At 37.8% G+C, this 16,630-nt stretch overlaps 1 protein-coding gene across 5 annotated transcripts in view; it reads left to right on the top strand.

Moving 5' to 3' along the window:
* LOC117409037 (ephrin type-A receptor 5) overlaps positions 1-16,630 on the top strand; it is a 237,040-nt gene that overhangs the window by 179,590 nt on the left and 40,820 nt on the right. For 2 of the 5 annotated variants that reach the window (XR_009308251.1, XM_058997144.1), the window contains exons 16-17: positions 3,572-3,727; positions 4,205-4,300. Coding sequence is in view for 4 of the 5 variants with exons in the window: in XM_058997144.1 (XP_058853127.1) it covers positions 3,572-3,727; positions 4,205-4,300 (252 nt within the window). In the remaining variant the exon portion in view is untranslated. Of the gene's footprint in view, positions 1-3,571; positions 3,732-4,204; positions 9,020-16,630 lie in introns of those variants that run through there. The other 3 variants (XM_058997136.1, XM_058997127.1, XM_058997160.1) reach the window with 2 other exon arrangements.

The raw sequence follows: 16,630 nt of genomic DNA, 5'->3' as shown, positions 1-16,630 counted from the left end.
CCACCCCAGATACGCAAGCCAGCAGCAACCTGGCGGGCGATGCCGCAGCAACCTAACACACTGGCATAGCTGGCTGTTCATAACCGGCCTGTGGCTACACACTGGGGCACTTTAACAAGTTCCGTCGCCAGACTCAGAGGCAAAAGCCTCAGGCTAAGCCACAAGCCAAGCAGCTACGCTAGCAGTTTGCTGCCATAGGCCCAGGGCCCCTTTTCAGGGAGTCACCTGGAGTATTGGCATCAATGCACCACAGACATCTGGGTGCTCACCACTGTACAGACCGGCTGTTCCCTGCAATTCAGGCATGGTTCCCCTCCCTTTCGGGGTGTGACTACAATGTTAGACAATGTTAAACTCCTTTGCCAGGTTACCTACTTGCATAATTTTTTTCCCCTAATTGGTTGGGTTTATGATCTTTAGAATTATTTGCCCCAAATGTGATGAAGCCTGTGACAAACCAAATGAATTATGGGAATTGCTCCTGTCGCTCCCACTCGGCCATTGAATGGTTTTCTCGGCTTTTTCCGGAGAAAAAACAACTAGAAACCTGTTTTTTGCGTCTTTTTGATGATGTCGGACAGGGTCCGACATTGGACCGGATAGGAATAATTGCAATGTCGGACCAGGTCCGACACAGGACCGCAAATTAATCAGTTTTGTCTGCTTGTTACTTTTTTCAGCCAACACATTTAAATGACCCTTGTTTGTTACATTTTTAAATATTGTTTTAAATGTTACAATGTAAATGTTGACTCAGTAGCTACCATTAAATGTTAAAATGTTTCAACCTCTGTGATTTTCTTTGAAGCGCTATTAATTTTAGGCAACTTACAATAGAAACTTTTTTTTTTTTTTTATTAAATGGCACTTCCGTGAATTTTCCGTGGCCGTAGTTATGGGATGCTATTCTAAACACTGTTTATTAGTGTAACAATATGATTCTTTGCATTGCATTGGTCCATTCATTGAGCTTGAAGTGTTATAGAACACCCTGCTGTGTTAACAAGAAACATGTTCCTTCACTTTGCTGTATTTTGTGTTGCCCATATTGTAGTTTTTTTTTTTTTTTTTAACATATTCCCGATAGATTTAATATATTTTTTATTCACACATCATAGGTAAATACTAGGGAATTACTTTCTTCAACTTTTACTCCGGAACGTATCCAGGAGAGAGATGTTTTCTTCTGAACATCGCTGTGTATCCAGTGCATGCTCCCTCCTGCAGCTATGCTTGCATCGGATTAAGATGAGTGGGTTATTGTGAGAACAGAAACCCAGGAAGGGGAGTTGTTGGGATACCCTTTTCCCTGTAAATGTTGAGAAATGTCCAGATGATGTGTGATTAAAAATTTCAAAAGATGCGTCAATATGTTCAAAAATATAACACTGCGATATGGACAACACAGGACACAGCAGTTAGCGAAATGTGTTTTTGTAAACATTGCAGGATGTTCTGTAACACTTTAACTGGTTAATTCCATGAGTCATATTGATAACGTAATTAGCCACTGAATAACACGCTTAGATGTATACTTAAGATCATAGGAAATTCTGAAATGGCTGAAACTGACTGTAGATGTAGGTCTTGTGGCCTACTTTATGTTACTGACACCTGTAATGTGCTATTTATATCCTTGGCAAGGGGATATGTGTATGAGACTTCAGTGCAAACAAGGTATGTCCTTCAATGTTGAGTGGAAAAAGAAACCCAAAAAACACTTAAGTAAATCTGTACTTTTAGGATGGTGCTATGACCTTTGGAAACAAAGGGCAGAGTTTATGTCTTATGCATTTAATAAATATTTCTGTTTTGCATTAGTTATTAATCTTTTGTTAGCTGAATGTCAGTGGCAGAATAAAGATATATTATAGGCATTACTTTTATTTTGTACATTGTCTGAGGTAATTTCCTAATGAGGTGTAACTAGTTGCCAGAGATTAAATTAATAGCAAGGTATTGCTTGTTCATTGACTTTTTTTTCATATAATTTATCCTTGTATGTCTGTATAATTAGCTTATGTGATTTAATGCCCTGTTAAATTATAAGGGGTTTTAAGCACCTAAGTTTGTCTGCAAAAGCACGGGTTTGCTTCTGAATGGCTTCACATTCTTCATTCAGACGACCACTATGTATTTTTCTTTCAGTATGAATTTTATCATACTTGCAGAAAAAAGTCTGGTTGCTAAAGTGGGAGTGAAGCACAGCTCTCAGTATTTAGGCCATTGCTGTCAACAATATTGCTAATTTTTATTCATTATATTTTCTAATATCATTAATGGAATCACAGGTTACTGTTTTGTTTGGTCACAAATGTAAAGCTAGCATAATAAATGTAATTCAATACAATACAATTATGAATAGCAAACTAGCAGTTCAAAAGTGTTTTAGTTCATACATATCCTTAAATTGGCCTCATTATGGAATAGGAGCTATGGGCCAGGTATTCAGAAGAGATACAAGTTTCACAAGGGCAGTTGCAGGGATTTTTCGCCTCAATTCTCCCTTGAGAAAAAAGTTGTGCCTGTAAGTGAATTTTAAAACCCTGCTTTTTAATCCTGTTTTTTTTTCCTCAGCTCTGGAGGAGGACTTGTGAATAATTATGCAAGTCCACATACAAGTGCGAAATTCAAACCTCTATGGAAATTGTTTGGGATACCCTTTCACTGCTAAAGTGATCGGCTGTTTAACTCAAATTTCAAAACATAGTATCATTTTTATATCATCTATATTCTGTGAAACAATTGAAACAGCATTTCTGTTATCTGGGGTGTGGGTAAAAACCGGGCAGGGCACTAAAGCGGTGTGAAACATCTTGAAAACAATACCACACGATTACTCAGCCTCTAAAGTATATGAGTTCATACTTCTTTAGTCATGTAGTATAATTAGACATTTTTCATTGATTTACTGCCCCGTCTAGACAGGTTTGTCTTGGCTTTGAAGCATTTTAATTTATTAAAAAATAGGAAAACTCATATAATGATCATTACTTTTAATTTGTAAACTATAGTGACAGAGTTATTATGTGGTGCAGTTTTTAATATGTTTCGCATTGTTCAGTGCCAAATCCTATTTTTTGTTTTTTCCCTTTTTGTCAGCTATTATTATAATCTCTTCAGTAAAGTTGCCTTCTCTATGCTTTTGAACACTTTGAGCCATTGTGTCACCTCATAACCAAATACACCTGCATCAGTTGGGCATAGTCTGAGTTACGATTCATTTTCTGTTTAGATTCATTAAAATGTATTAATTTCCGCAACCTTGCAATATTAGCAGTTTCCCCACATCTCTTTTGAATTTCACAGGCTTGCGAATATATGCAAGATATTCGCCATGCAAGCAGAGTTGCATAAAAGTTACATCTAAAAATCTTTGAATATTTGGCCGTATATATTCTTGTATCCAAGAACGTATTAATTTTTCATTTTAACCCCACCTGATTAGGACAGGTATGTATGGGTACATTTAGTTTGGCCCCCAGTGTTGGTTTTTACCTCTGTTTGTTTGTCTGTCTGTCTCTACTATTTATACTGTATCTTTATGAATCAATGTATATTTCCATTGCAGAGTATCAAACTTACTAGTGGAGTATGGTACCATGGGAAACAGTGAATGCAGGTCTGTGGGAGAGTGGCTAGAGGCTATAAAAATGGGTCGATATACAGAACACTTCATGGAAAGTGGATACACCTCTGTGGAAGCTGTGGCTCAAATGACATTGGAGTAAGTCAGTCTTTCTTTTCTTTTTTTTTTCTTTTTTTGCCCGTGACATGAAGAAGCTGTGGATGTAAAACTGGGTTAATGTTGTTTGCCGCTTTCACCAGTGTGAATGCTCTGTACATTAAGACCTGATCCCAACTGTACATTAAGACCTGATCCAAACTGCCAAAAAGTCATTCCAGTGTTTAGACTCAAATAAAGAGACGTGATTATAATACGTCTCTTTTGAGTCTAAACACTGGAATGACTATTATACGTGATTATAATAAATGCGGGTGATTTTAACCTAGCTTCCTAGCACATTACATACACAGTTTAAAGGTCTCTCAATTTGGAACTGCATTACTCAGTGCACATTTATGATAAATCACAGATGAAGGCATTTGCCTGACTGAACAAAAAAAAAAAAATGAAGCCGTACAGATCTGCTTGCCAGGTCAATAATGCCTGTGTTTAATATGCATGTTTTGTTTTTGACAGTGATTTGAGGACGGTTGGTGTGAACCTTGCTGGTCATCAGAAAAAGATCCTCAACAGCATTCAAGAAATGAGAGTCCAGATGATGAACGGCACAATGTCAGTGTAAACCGAGTGGCCAATAGTTGCCAGTAACCTTGCACTTTTAATGAACTGGAACTTCTATTTATGTTTTAGGAATATAATAAAAAAAAAGGGAAGGAACTTTTTTCAAATGAAGAGAAAACTTCTATCAACAGCCTGCAAATATTTGCAAATAGCTTCCCCAATTTGTGTCTCTGTCTTCAGGAAGAACAGAGATACATGGAATATGAAATTGACTTTGATATGTTATTAACAGTAACTCTTTTCCTATATTACAACTTCAAAAGCAATGCCACTTCACCAGTTTCTATACTGACTGTAAATAGCACCCATGCTGTTTTCCCAATCCAAACACAGAAACTGTTGCTTCCAAGGACTTAATTGAAATGGATTGCTTTTCAGACATTTGAGACAAACATTCAAACTTGCAGCAAAACAGCAGTGATTGACTGAAGTTTGCTTGCTTTTTCATGTTTTAACTGGTCTGCATTAAAAAGCACTATAATAAGTTCCCTTTCTTCTTAGTATTCTCTGTTATAAATGAAAAAACACAAAAGAAGCAATGACATGGTGGTAATTACATTAGAGAAAGCAATGTATAACATGCTTGAATTAATCCTTACCACACTGTATACATTTTTTTGTGAAATGTTGTTAAAAAAAACAAACATAAAAAAAAAAACACAAAAAATCAGGACTTCACCCTACCACTAGCCTGCTATGTTTATATTTGTGCTATAACTTTATTATGTCTTCTTGATTCAGATAATAAGTGGTTGTGAGCAGTTAGGGTATGATATGTTTATAAAATGCTAGATGGTCTTTTAGTCCACTTTATGAATAGGAATGAACATATAAACTTGAGAAATATTGATTTTTTGCTGTGGAATTATTTATTTGACCATTTCTTAAGGACTATAAATAAAATGCATTAATACAAATGCTATTGACGGTATAGTAGAAGGTAGTGCAAAATCTTGACATTGTCTAATGTGCTAACACTGCACAGCAGCAGTCACCCCTTCATCCAATAAGTTCCCTCAATTTTTGCTTACCCTAGAGAACTTAAAAACAGCAACCAAGTCTCCCTCCCACTTTCAAGGAAGCTGTAGGGTATTGCAACATATTAGAGCTGGACCATGTTGTTATTGCAGTGTGATTCATAGCTCCTTAGAATATAATATTAAAGGTTGGTTGCTGGTAGTGTCAATAGCAGGGAGTGGGAGGTCAAGGGCTTTGTTTTTCTTGTGCACAGATAGACATCAGTCTGTTTCTAAAGGCAGCTCAAGGTGTTACGACTTGGTCTATTCAATGTCTGGGAAATCAGGAAAATTGAAAAAATGTGTCATCGTCCTTAAAATAATGAGCTGCCCTGAGAATGTTATGCTCTTTGAAATTGGCAAGAAAAGCGGTCACATTATTATACTTGGCCATAGATTTGTTGCAAAAGAAAATAAATGGGGGACGTTCTTTTGTTTGTATATTAATAGTACGATTGCTTTCTGAACAGCTGCTCTGGATGAGAAAAGTGCCATATAGCCAGATATTTTAGAAGTTACATTTCTGATCATATCGTGATGAAAAACAGTATCTGATATCTCACTCCAGCATCAAAATAAAGCATTATCTGGAACATGAGTTATACAATATAGTTTTACCTGTTATTAAAAGTACAACATAGTTCCAGCAATAAGATTCTTATTTTTTTTATTATTAATACTATTGCGATTTAAATGAATTGAGGATAAAAAGCGTTTACACACGTTTCTGTAAAAAATATACTTGTTATTTATTCAGCTTATTTTCAGAATATTTATACAAAAGCATAAAGCAGCCAGCTTGAATAGTCTTTAAATGTATAAGCAATTCCTTGAGATTTTAATGAGTTGAGTTGTTTCCAATGCTTTGCCACAGGTTTCCTGCCATGTATACAGTTCTGTTTAAGCTTGAACTGGAATGTTTTACAAATGAAAGAGATTATTTGTCTTCCTTTTTTGGGCACAACCATCATGAAGACATTTCATTAATGACTAAGCATCCAAGATGGATTTACTATAAAGAATATGACAGGAAGGATTTATACAGATGCCTGTGTAATATGTGCTGCTAATTATGATGCAACTTGTAAAACATTAAGGGTTACTTGTTAAATATGCAGTATCCTAGTTTTGTTGCACTTTATAGGAAGATAAAACTGGCTTTTGCAAGGCATTCCTTCTGTGTTCCTGAGACACATATTTAGAGCTGGTCATTTACACTTATTTCGTTTTTCATGTTCTTCATGCCCATTGTTTTTGTCAGGCTATTTGCCTTATAAGGTAGTAGTACCAAATTTGGCAATGCAGCAGTTTTTCATATAATTTACCTGAAATTGGATTAACACATTGGATTATCACAAAAGTGGTATAATTGCATTGAACAAGAACTGTGTTTTTATTGAGTAAGTCGCAGTGTGGGGTAATATGATCATGTGACATTATCAGAGGTCAAAGGGCACATCGAGTAATGTTTTGAGCTGTTTTGGGACTTTTTGAGTTCAAAGCACCTAATCTGTAAGTGTGGCGTGTCAGCTTGCACCAGTATCACCTGCCAGTGTAAGGCCAACAACCTCTCGTGTATTGAATCTTGTGATTGCATGGCATCCGAGGAGTGCCAATTAACCCTTTCAATATACAGGATGATGAACAGCCAAGTATTGTTTGCAGTAGTGATGAAGAGGATGAGAAAGAGTAAGGTGAAAAGGAATCCCCTGTGCTTTTATGGAGCAACAGTAATGTGCCTCCTATGTCCTGCACATTTATAATTATTATTATTATTATTATGCAATAAATAATGCATTGTATAATAGACATTTCTCTGGAAGTTGTGATTAATATTCTGTTAGAGATAATTACAGGCTGATTGTAAAGGTATAATAGAAAAGAGTCATTCCTGAGTAACGGTACATTCAGAAAACAAAAATCTCAATAGCTGCTGAAAATGCTTTTTTACTGAGGAAGTTTATGGCTGATACTGCTGAGAGACCTAAAGTGGGTACCTTTGAAGGATACAATAATTTCTGTTAGAGCAATAATTATTCAAATATATCTTCTACCTTAAAAATATTGATGTGTAATATAAAAGTGGAGGCAAAAAAGCTTTCCATAGATGTATAACTTGCAAGGGCTTGAAACAATCAGAATTCTGCACCGCAGGTTGACACTGTCATGGAATGTTCGAAAAACCATGCACATTTATGTCAAAAACTGACATTTGTGACACCCTGCCAAAACCGAACAGTAAGGTAAGATCAAATCTTTTTGGTAAAAAACTGACACATAATCTGCGGAATATGATGAACCTTCTTAAACACTTCTAGCTCAGGTGGAACACATTCTTCAGCCATTAGAACTAAAAAATATAAAAAAAGCATCAAAACATTACTCTGTGCCCTTTGACCTCTGATAATGTCACATGATCATATTACCCCACTGTGATATATTCAATAAAAACACAGGTCTTGTTCAATGCAATGATACCACTTTTGTGTTAATCCAATGTGTAAAACTGTAGTTACTGCCATTTGTTTTACAACCACACCTGACTTAAAAATATTAATTTCAGGTAAATTACATGAAAAAAAGCCGTAATGTTTTTATTTTACCACGTTGCAAATGACGTATCCACCTTAGAAGGATGTATTAGGACCTTGTCTGTCCCAAAAACACAATATTTTTTCTCTCGGGAGTTGAGCTTTTTTCAAGATTTAAAGGCCTTTTTTAAATTCAGATGATAGACTATAGCAATATCACATTGATTTCAGTATGAGAAAGGGACTACAATCTGATTTTGAGGGGAAATCCTATGAGGAATTCCATGTCATTGTTTTTAACCAAAACAATGGTTTTCTGAGTTACCAGTGGTTAAAGAGAGTACAAGTTTCTATATACTTTACAATGTAATAAAAATTACTGTAGCCCTTTGTCATAAATCATACAGGCTCCACTGGTGCAGACAATGTTTTGCTTATCAAAGTGGTATCTGACACCCATATATTATTTCTACCTTTATTAATATCAACAATAACCTAATTATTCAATGTATTCATTTAAAAGATTAAAACAATCTCTAACAATAAGTCTGTATGTATAGGGCAATGATAAGCAGAGTTGGATCAAAGCCCCTTACCAAAGGTCGGTAAGGGGAGCTGTAGACACTCTCCAATGCCCTCTGCTGCTGTGTGGTAGGTACGCACTAAAACTCCTGCCTTTGAAACTGCCAATTGTATCTAGTGCTTCTGCAGAGACTGACTTTGGTAATTGTGGTAATGCTTTTAAAAAATAACTGTGAAGAGTTGTGAAATTGTCAATGTATGTTTCATTACCCATTTTAAATCTTACTATTTGAATCCTTTTGGATTGCTTACAAATACTACTTTGTGTATTTGGGGAAAATGCACAATACTGAACAGTCAAAGTAGTTAAAGAAAAAGGATATTGTATCTGCAGTGACATGTTCACCTGTAAAAGTCATTCAATACGTCTTTTACCCTAGTTCTAATGATTTACTTAAATCATACTTTTACTTAAAAGTATAGAAAATAAATAGCTTTGTTGTATTTATTGTTTTTGTTTCCCGCCCTCCATTTTGGTTGTGTACATGTTTTTGTAGTGTAAGATATGACATTTTATATTTTTTCAATAAAATAATAAAAACAAATCTCAACAAAGTTGCACAGCTTTTGGTGTACTGATGTTTGTGTTTTAAGAAACTGCAATGTATGGTGTGTTCAAATCATTTGAGACTAAAATCAGTATATATCTCACAGTTACGGGGGATGGACAAAAAATGTAAACACTGTCAATAGGGTGGCTCCCAGGGTATTCAAAGAAGGACATTATTATATTATTATCAACCCTCTGTCAAGCTCTGTAAGACCTGATGTCTTGTCCATCCTGACTGAAATTGGCTTGGGAGATGTAGTATTTAAATATAACAATATACATTTCAGATGTTACATAAAAGAATATGAGATAATCAAGTATTACATCTTCAAGTCGTAATTATCACAAGTTTGATCTACAGTGCCGTGTATTTGCCCCCTGTCTGATTTTCTGCATTTTTGCACATTTTTCACCTGGTATCTGGTCAGATTTTTTTGTGGGATGTAGTAGTATATAGAGGGAGTCTGAGAGAAAAAATGACACCAAAGTTTGGTGCTTCTTTCATTTGTTTGGTGTGCAAAGGTAATCAAACATACAATCTTCAGGTGTGAAAAAGTTATTCCCCCCCCCCCCCCCCCCAGTTAACTCAACACAATTAAGCTGTTTGAGTACTTTGGTTAACAGCTAGGCCTGATTTGGGCCAGCCCTGCCCAATATAAATCTGACTAACTTTGGCCCTTACCATCAGAGTGAAGTTGTCAGCACACAGGTTCTAGAGGCACATCATGCCACAAACAAAAGAAATTCCTGAAGACCTCCGGAAAAAGTTGTTGATGCCTATCAGTCTGGAAAGGGTTACAAAGCCATTTCTAAGGCTCTGGGGCTCCACCGAACCACAATCAGAGCCATATTGTCCAAATGGAGAAAGTTTGGGACAGTAGTGAATCGTCCCAGGAGTGGCCATACTGCCAAAATCTCTCCAAGAGCAAGGCGTAAAATCGTCCAGGAAGTCACAAAGAACCCAAGAACAGCATCCAGGGATCTGCAGGCCTCTCTCGCCTCGGCTAAGGTCAGTGTTCATGACTCCACCATCAGAAAGACACTGGGCAAAAATGGGATTCATGGCAGAGTAGCAAGGCGGAAACCATTGCTCACTAAGAAGAACATGAATGCTCTTCTCAAGTTTGCCAAAAAGCACCTGGATGATCCTCAAGAGTTCTGGAACAATGTTCTATGGACAGATGAGTCAAAAGTGGAACTTTTTGGCCGACATGGACCCCGTTATGTCTGGCGAAAACCAAAAACTGCATTCCACAGTAAGAACCTCATACCAGTGGTCAAGCATGGTGGTGGTAGTGTCATGGTTTGGGGATGCTTTGCTGCATCAGGACCTGGACGCCTTGCCATCATTGAAGGAACCATGAATCTGCTCTGTATCAGAGAATTCTACAGGAGAATGTCAGGCCATCCGTCTGTGAGCTGAAGCTGAAGCGCAGCTGGGTCATGCAGCAAGACAATGATCCGAAACACACAAGCAAGTCTACATCAGAATGGTTGAAGAACAAGAAGTTTAAAGTTTTGGAATGGCCTAGTCAAAGTCCAGACCTAAACCCCATTGAGATGTTGTGGCAGGACCTGAAACGAGCAGTTCATGCTCGAAAATCCACAAATGTCACTAAGTTGAAGCAGTTCTGCATGGAGGAGGGGGCCAAAATTCCTCCACGGTGCTTTGAGAGCCTAATCAATAACTACAGGAAGTGTTTGGTTGCAGTTATTGCTGCTAAAGTTGGCGTAACCAGTTATTGAGTCTAAGGGGACGATTACTTTTTCACACGGGGCATTGGGTGTTGCATAACTTTCTTTAATAAATAAATGAAATATGTATCAAATTTTTGTGTTACTTGTTCACTCAGGGTTCCTTTTATCTAATATTAGGTTTTGGTTGAAGATCTGATAACATTCAGTGTCAAAAATATGCAAAAATGCAGAAAATCAGATGGGGCAAATACTTTTTCACAGCATTGTAATTAAGGCGACATGATTGAAGCCTTTAGAAACATACAGAAACAAAGACCAGAGGACACAGTTGAAAATGAAGTGGAGACAGACTAAGGACAGACACTTCTTCACACACAGGGCCTGATTCACTAAACAGTGGTAACGTGTTTTGCACACAATAAGCTCCTTTAATGCATGCTTTGTACTCCTGCTGTAGCCACTAACCAGTGGCAGGCAACCTAGTGCATGGAAAAAGTACCGCTTTCGAGTCATATACAGTGCCTTGCGAAAGTATTCGGCCCCCTTGAACTTTGCGACCTTTTGCCACATTTCAGGCTTCAAACATAAAGATATGAAACTGTAATTTTTTGTGAAGAATCAACAACAAGTGGGACACAATCATGAAGTGGAATGAAATTTATTGGATATTTCAAACTTTTTTAACAAATAAAAAACTGAAAAATTGGGCGTGCAAAATTATTCAGCCCCTTTACTTTCAGTGCAGCAAACTCTCTCCAGAAGTTCAGTGAGGATCTCTGAATGATCCAATGTTGACCTAAATGACTAATGATGATAAATAGAATCCACCTGTGTGTAATCAAGTCTCCGTATAAATGCACCTGCACTGTGATAGTCTCAGAGGTCCGTTTAAAGCGCAGAGAGCATCATGAAGAACAAGGAACACACCAGGCAGGTCCGAGATACTGTTGTGGAGAAGTTTAAAGCCGGATTTGGATACAAAAAGATTTCCCAAGCTTTAAACATCCCAAGGAGCACTGTGCAAGCGATAATATTGAAATGGAAGGAGTATCAGACCACTGCAAATCTACCAAGACCTGGCCGTCCCTCTAAACTTTCAGCTCATACAAGGAGAAGACTGATCAGAGATGCAGCCAAGAGGCCCATGATCACTCTGGATGAACTGCAGAGATCTACAGCTGAGGTGGGAGACTCTGTCCATAGGACAACAATCAGTCGTATACTGCACAAATCTGGCCTTTATGGAAGAGTGGCAAGAAGAAAGCCATTTCTTAAAGATATCCATAAAAAGTGTCGTTTACAGTTTGCCACAAGCCACCTGGGAGACACACCAAACATGTGGAAGAAGGTGCTCTGGTCAGATGAAACCAAAATCGAACTTTTTGGCAACAATGCAAAACGTTATGTTTGGCGTAAAAGCAACACAGCTCATCACCCTGAACACACCATCCCCACTGTCAAACATGGTGGTGGCAGCATCATGGTTTGGGCCTGCTTTTCTTCAGCAGGGACAGGGAAGATGGTTAAAATTGATGGGAAGACGGATGGAGCCATATAGAGGACCATTCTGGAAGAAAACCTGATGGAGTCTGCAAAAGACCTGAGACTGGGACGGAGATTTGTCTTCCAACAAGACAATGATCCAAAACATAAAGCAAAATCTACAATGGAATGGTTCACAAATAAACATATCCAGGTGTTAGAATGGCCAAGTCAAAGTCCAGACCTGAATCCAATCAAGAACCTGTGGAAAGAACTGAAAACTGCTGTTCACAAATGCTCTCCATCCAACCTCACTGAGCTCGAGCTGTTTTGCAAGGAGGAATGGGCAAAAATTTCAGTCTCTCGATGTGCAAAACTGATAGAGACATACCCCAAGCGACTTACAGCTGTAATCGCAGCAAAAGGTGGCGCTACAAAGTATTAACTTAAGGGGGCTGAATAATTTTGCACGCCCAATTTTTCAGTTTTTTATTTGTTAAAAAAGTTTGAAATATCCAATAAATTTCGTTCCACTTCATGATTGTGTCCCATTTGTTGTTGATTCTTCACAAAAAATTACAGTTTCATATCTTTATGTTTGAAGCCTGAAATGTGGCAAAAGGTCGCAAAGTTCAAGGGGGCCGAATACTTTCGCAAGGCACTGTAAATATAATGAATAATGTTAATGGGTGGAAATGTATGCAAATTACATCACAAAATACCTCGAGGGAGGTATTTGATATGCAAACCATATTCACTTAAGGGTGCTAACTTTACTTGGTGCCTTAGCGTGTGTTAAAAATACCGCTTATTGAAATCAGGTGTTGTCAAAGAACCAGCAGAAGAGCTGCACAGGAGAGCAAGAAGAAGAGTCAGGGAGAGAGACAGGGGGAAACCTCAGGGAATCCGTGGCTGAGGGTAGCCTCCAGGCTGTAAGCGGTCGACTCCCATTTCAGCTTCCCAGTGCTTGACTGAGAGGCTGAAACAAAAGAAGTGACATGGGAGAAAAACACTGTAGCACTAGCAACATGAATGCAGCATAAGTAATTTGCTGCCTGCTGCTCTTAATTGAGTATCAGAATACCTGGCCAGGTTAAGTTAATTCTCTATTAAATTGCTAAATAAGTAATTTTGTCCTCGTTTCTAAAGTGGGCCTTTCAGATTCATAAGGTAAAACTTAGGTGAAACTATATCAATTTACTGTCAGTTTTTGGTAAGGGGTTTATCTCTGCACTGGTCTCTCTTGTTTTAACTGAATGATCTTTTCCTAAATTTCCACATGGAAGTTCTAATTAGAGTCAGGTGTTGCTAATTGCCTTGGCAAAGGGCTTATTGAGCTTGATTTATCATTGTCTAAGTATCTTAATTGGGAGCCCTTTAAATATGGCTATTACTTCCTGGGAAGGGGGTGGTTCCTTTTCTGGGTGATTCTTTTTCGGGTGTGGTTTTGTGTGGATGCAGAGTGTTTGGAGGAAAGAGCAGGGTTTTTTGAAGGAGGTTGCTGTCTATAAAAGAGAGATCGGGAAGCAATGATCGGTTGGTTGTTAGAAACAGTGTATTTTTTCTAATCTGCCATTTTCCAGTTGGAAAGTAACCAGTTATCTAATCGCCTGCCCAATGGATACTATCTACATCATTCAAATTGTTTATTTTTTATCCTAAGAGCAACAACGGTGACTAATCCATTTATTATCCAAATCATCACTTTTTGTCTCCTTACCTGGTTGGAAACTCCAAGCTCGACAGGACCAAGGAAGAACTGGGTGAGATCCACTGATGGGGAGGAATCTTATTTTTCCGCTGCTGGATTATCTGTTTTGTTCTGACTGTTTGGGATTATTATCATTTTGGTTATTTATCGGGGTTTAACGAGCACCTCGCATAGAAGTCTCATTTTGGTTTTTGTTGTTTTTTTTTTGTTTTGTGTTTAAACTTTACTGGTTCAACCTGCATTCTCAATATGGACCTGATATAACAGCCTGGGACTTTTAAAGTATTGCTTGTGGTTGTTTCATGGACATTTTTTTCTATAAGGACTGCCTGATGGACTCTGTGAAACACTTTAATCAACATGGGCATGTTAGGTTGTACATTTACTAAATGCTTGATCTGTCCTATATGATTAGTATTAATGTGGTCTCTGCTGAACATTTGTGAATGGTCCAAATGCTGTCTGATTAAAACTCATGTACATCAAATGTTTGATACCTCTGTTGACGACAAGTATAATCTTCCACACATATTCAATAACATCTGAATTCTGGTGCTGTCTTCTGATTTAATTTTCTTAATATTTTCTATGTGTTGTAAATAATCCTGCCTTACCCAGCATTTTTTCTGGGTTCTGTCGTGCAATCCTACTACTTTGGAGAGTTTATATTATTCAGGGTAGTTTACCTGTAATTCCGTCACAAAATACTAGTTATTGGATGTTGCTTAAGGATTAGGTTTGTTACAACACACTGAACCTTTATGCGCTTGCTGATGACGTGTTCGTTAGGGGCAGATTCTCCTTCCAGAAAAGCAACCAAGTTTACAATTTATTTTCCTTGCAGTATTTTACACTACTCTTCACCTCCCCTGTTCATGTCATACTTTTATTAAGTAGAACTTAGCAGCGCTACAATAGCTGTACACGGTCCAGCTTCAATGCAGTTTACTATGGTTACTACGGCAATGGGGTCAAACAAATACCGGTTTCATGATTGGTGAATTCCTCATACTGTACAATGACGTAACATGCGAGTCAGAGACGGGAAGTTTAAAATGGTTGTTTAGATATTGTTGATGTATTGGCTTGCAGTGTATGATTAACATAAAAAATGCAGACGGGCGACAAATAATAATAAAAAAAAAGCTAAATTAATTTCAACAGAAGATAGCGTTCAGAGCTGTACATTGTGTATAAACAGAAACACAAAAGCTTCAGATTAGTCATTTCAGGTTTGTAGTTAACGTTTCTCCCGTGTTTAATATTTTGGGATTAAAAAGGCAGCAAAATGGGATTCTTGATGTGGTCGCCAGCTATCCTGGCGTAGCACCCGACTCAGACATTCTGGGATATATGAAGATTACGAAGCAGGTGTATATGGAGCTGGTTGGCTTCTTGGTAAGTAATGTATAAGTGTTTCATAGGGCACTGATAGGAAGCATGGACACTTTGCTAACATTGTTAATGTCATAGGTGATGCTGGTTACAGGATCAGACCCTGGCTGCTATACACCGTTGTTGGACCTCAGAACGCAGGCAGAGATTCGGTACAATACAGCACACATGACTACATGCTCTGTTATTGAGCGTACATTTTGGAGTGTTAAAAAGTCACTTCAGATGTTTAGGTAGATCTGGTCGTCTACTGCAGTATAGCCCTGGGAAAGTGTGTACACTGATTGCTGCATGCTGCATTCTACATAACAGCTGTTAACAATGCACTACCAGGAGCACTTACCCCCATCCCCAAAGCTACAAGTCGACACCTTTCATACCATATGCAGCAATTTCGGCTATGTTAATATATTTATATAGTCACCTTGTATGTGTGATACTTAAGTAGGCTATGTTTAAAATAGCTTTAAAATATAGAAATGAAACTGTAAAGGTCCAATAAATTAATGTACACAGACTGTGAATTGAAGTCATAAATACAAGCAATTAAACGGCATCTAATGTTAAAGTGACGTTTCGCCAAACACCTTTTGAAATGTAAATAGTGAACTTTTAATTGACTGAGCGAGTGCTTTGCTGACTTTTGATTAATATTACAAAATAAATCAGAGGGAGATCAAGTTGAACAAACAAATATGTATTTGATTTGCAGAGTAAACATAAATGTTCCATTAACAATTACTTTCTCTGCTTTGACGGTCTCGCAGGACGCTGTGATTTGAGACAAGACCCCCGCCCTCCTCCTACGGAGCACATTTATTTTGTCCTTAATATTTCATTGAAGTTAATGTTCTCGCTGATTCAGCACCAACAAGCCTTTCATAATTCCCTGCCACTTCTGCTAATACATTAAGCTCCTAGTCTGTAAACTTTAGATTCCTCAATCACTGTCATTGTGACAAACTCAGAACTGTACTTGCCTTTTCTTTTGAGCACCCTTATATACAGGGTGATTATAAAGTAAGTTTACCACACCAACGCAGCACAGTTGATGTGGTAAACTTACTTTCTAATCACCCTGTATATACTATAATAAAGTGTGTGTAAACCTTGTGCATAATTCCGTGTGCTGAATTCCGTGCGATGTGACAACTTGCAAATGAATCATTTAGCTTGCTTTATTTGTGCATATAATTAGCTTAGTGAATAGAGCGACCGCTGCTTCATTTTTGCGTGCAGTGTGGCATCCCCATGCCACGTGGTAATTCTGGTCATTTACCGTCATTTAGTAAGGCCCAAAGAGTGGTGAGGGTATGGAATAGGCTACCTAGTCATACTGTTGAGGCAGAATCACTT

The sequence above is a fragment of the Acipenser ruthenus genome, chromosome 2 (assembly GCF_902713425.1).
Source record: "Acipenser ruthenus chromosome 2, fAciRut3.2 maternal haplotype, whole genome shotgun sequence".
In the NCBI taxonomy this organism is placed as follows: domain Eukaryota; kingdom Metazoa; phylum Chordata; class Actinopteri; order Acipenseriformes; family Acipenseridae; genus Acipenser; species Acipenser ruthenus.
This window is presented reverse-complemented; position numbering and strand designations above follow the sequence as displayed.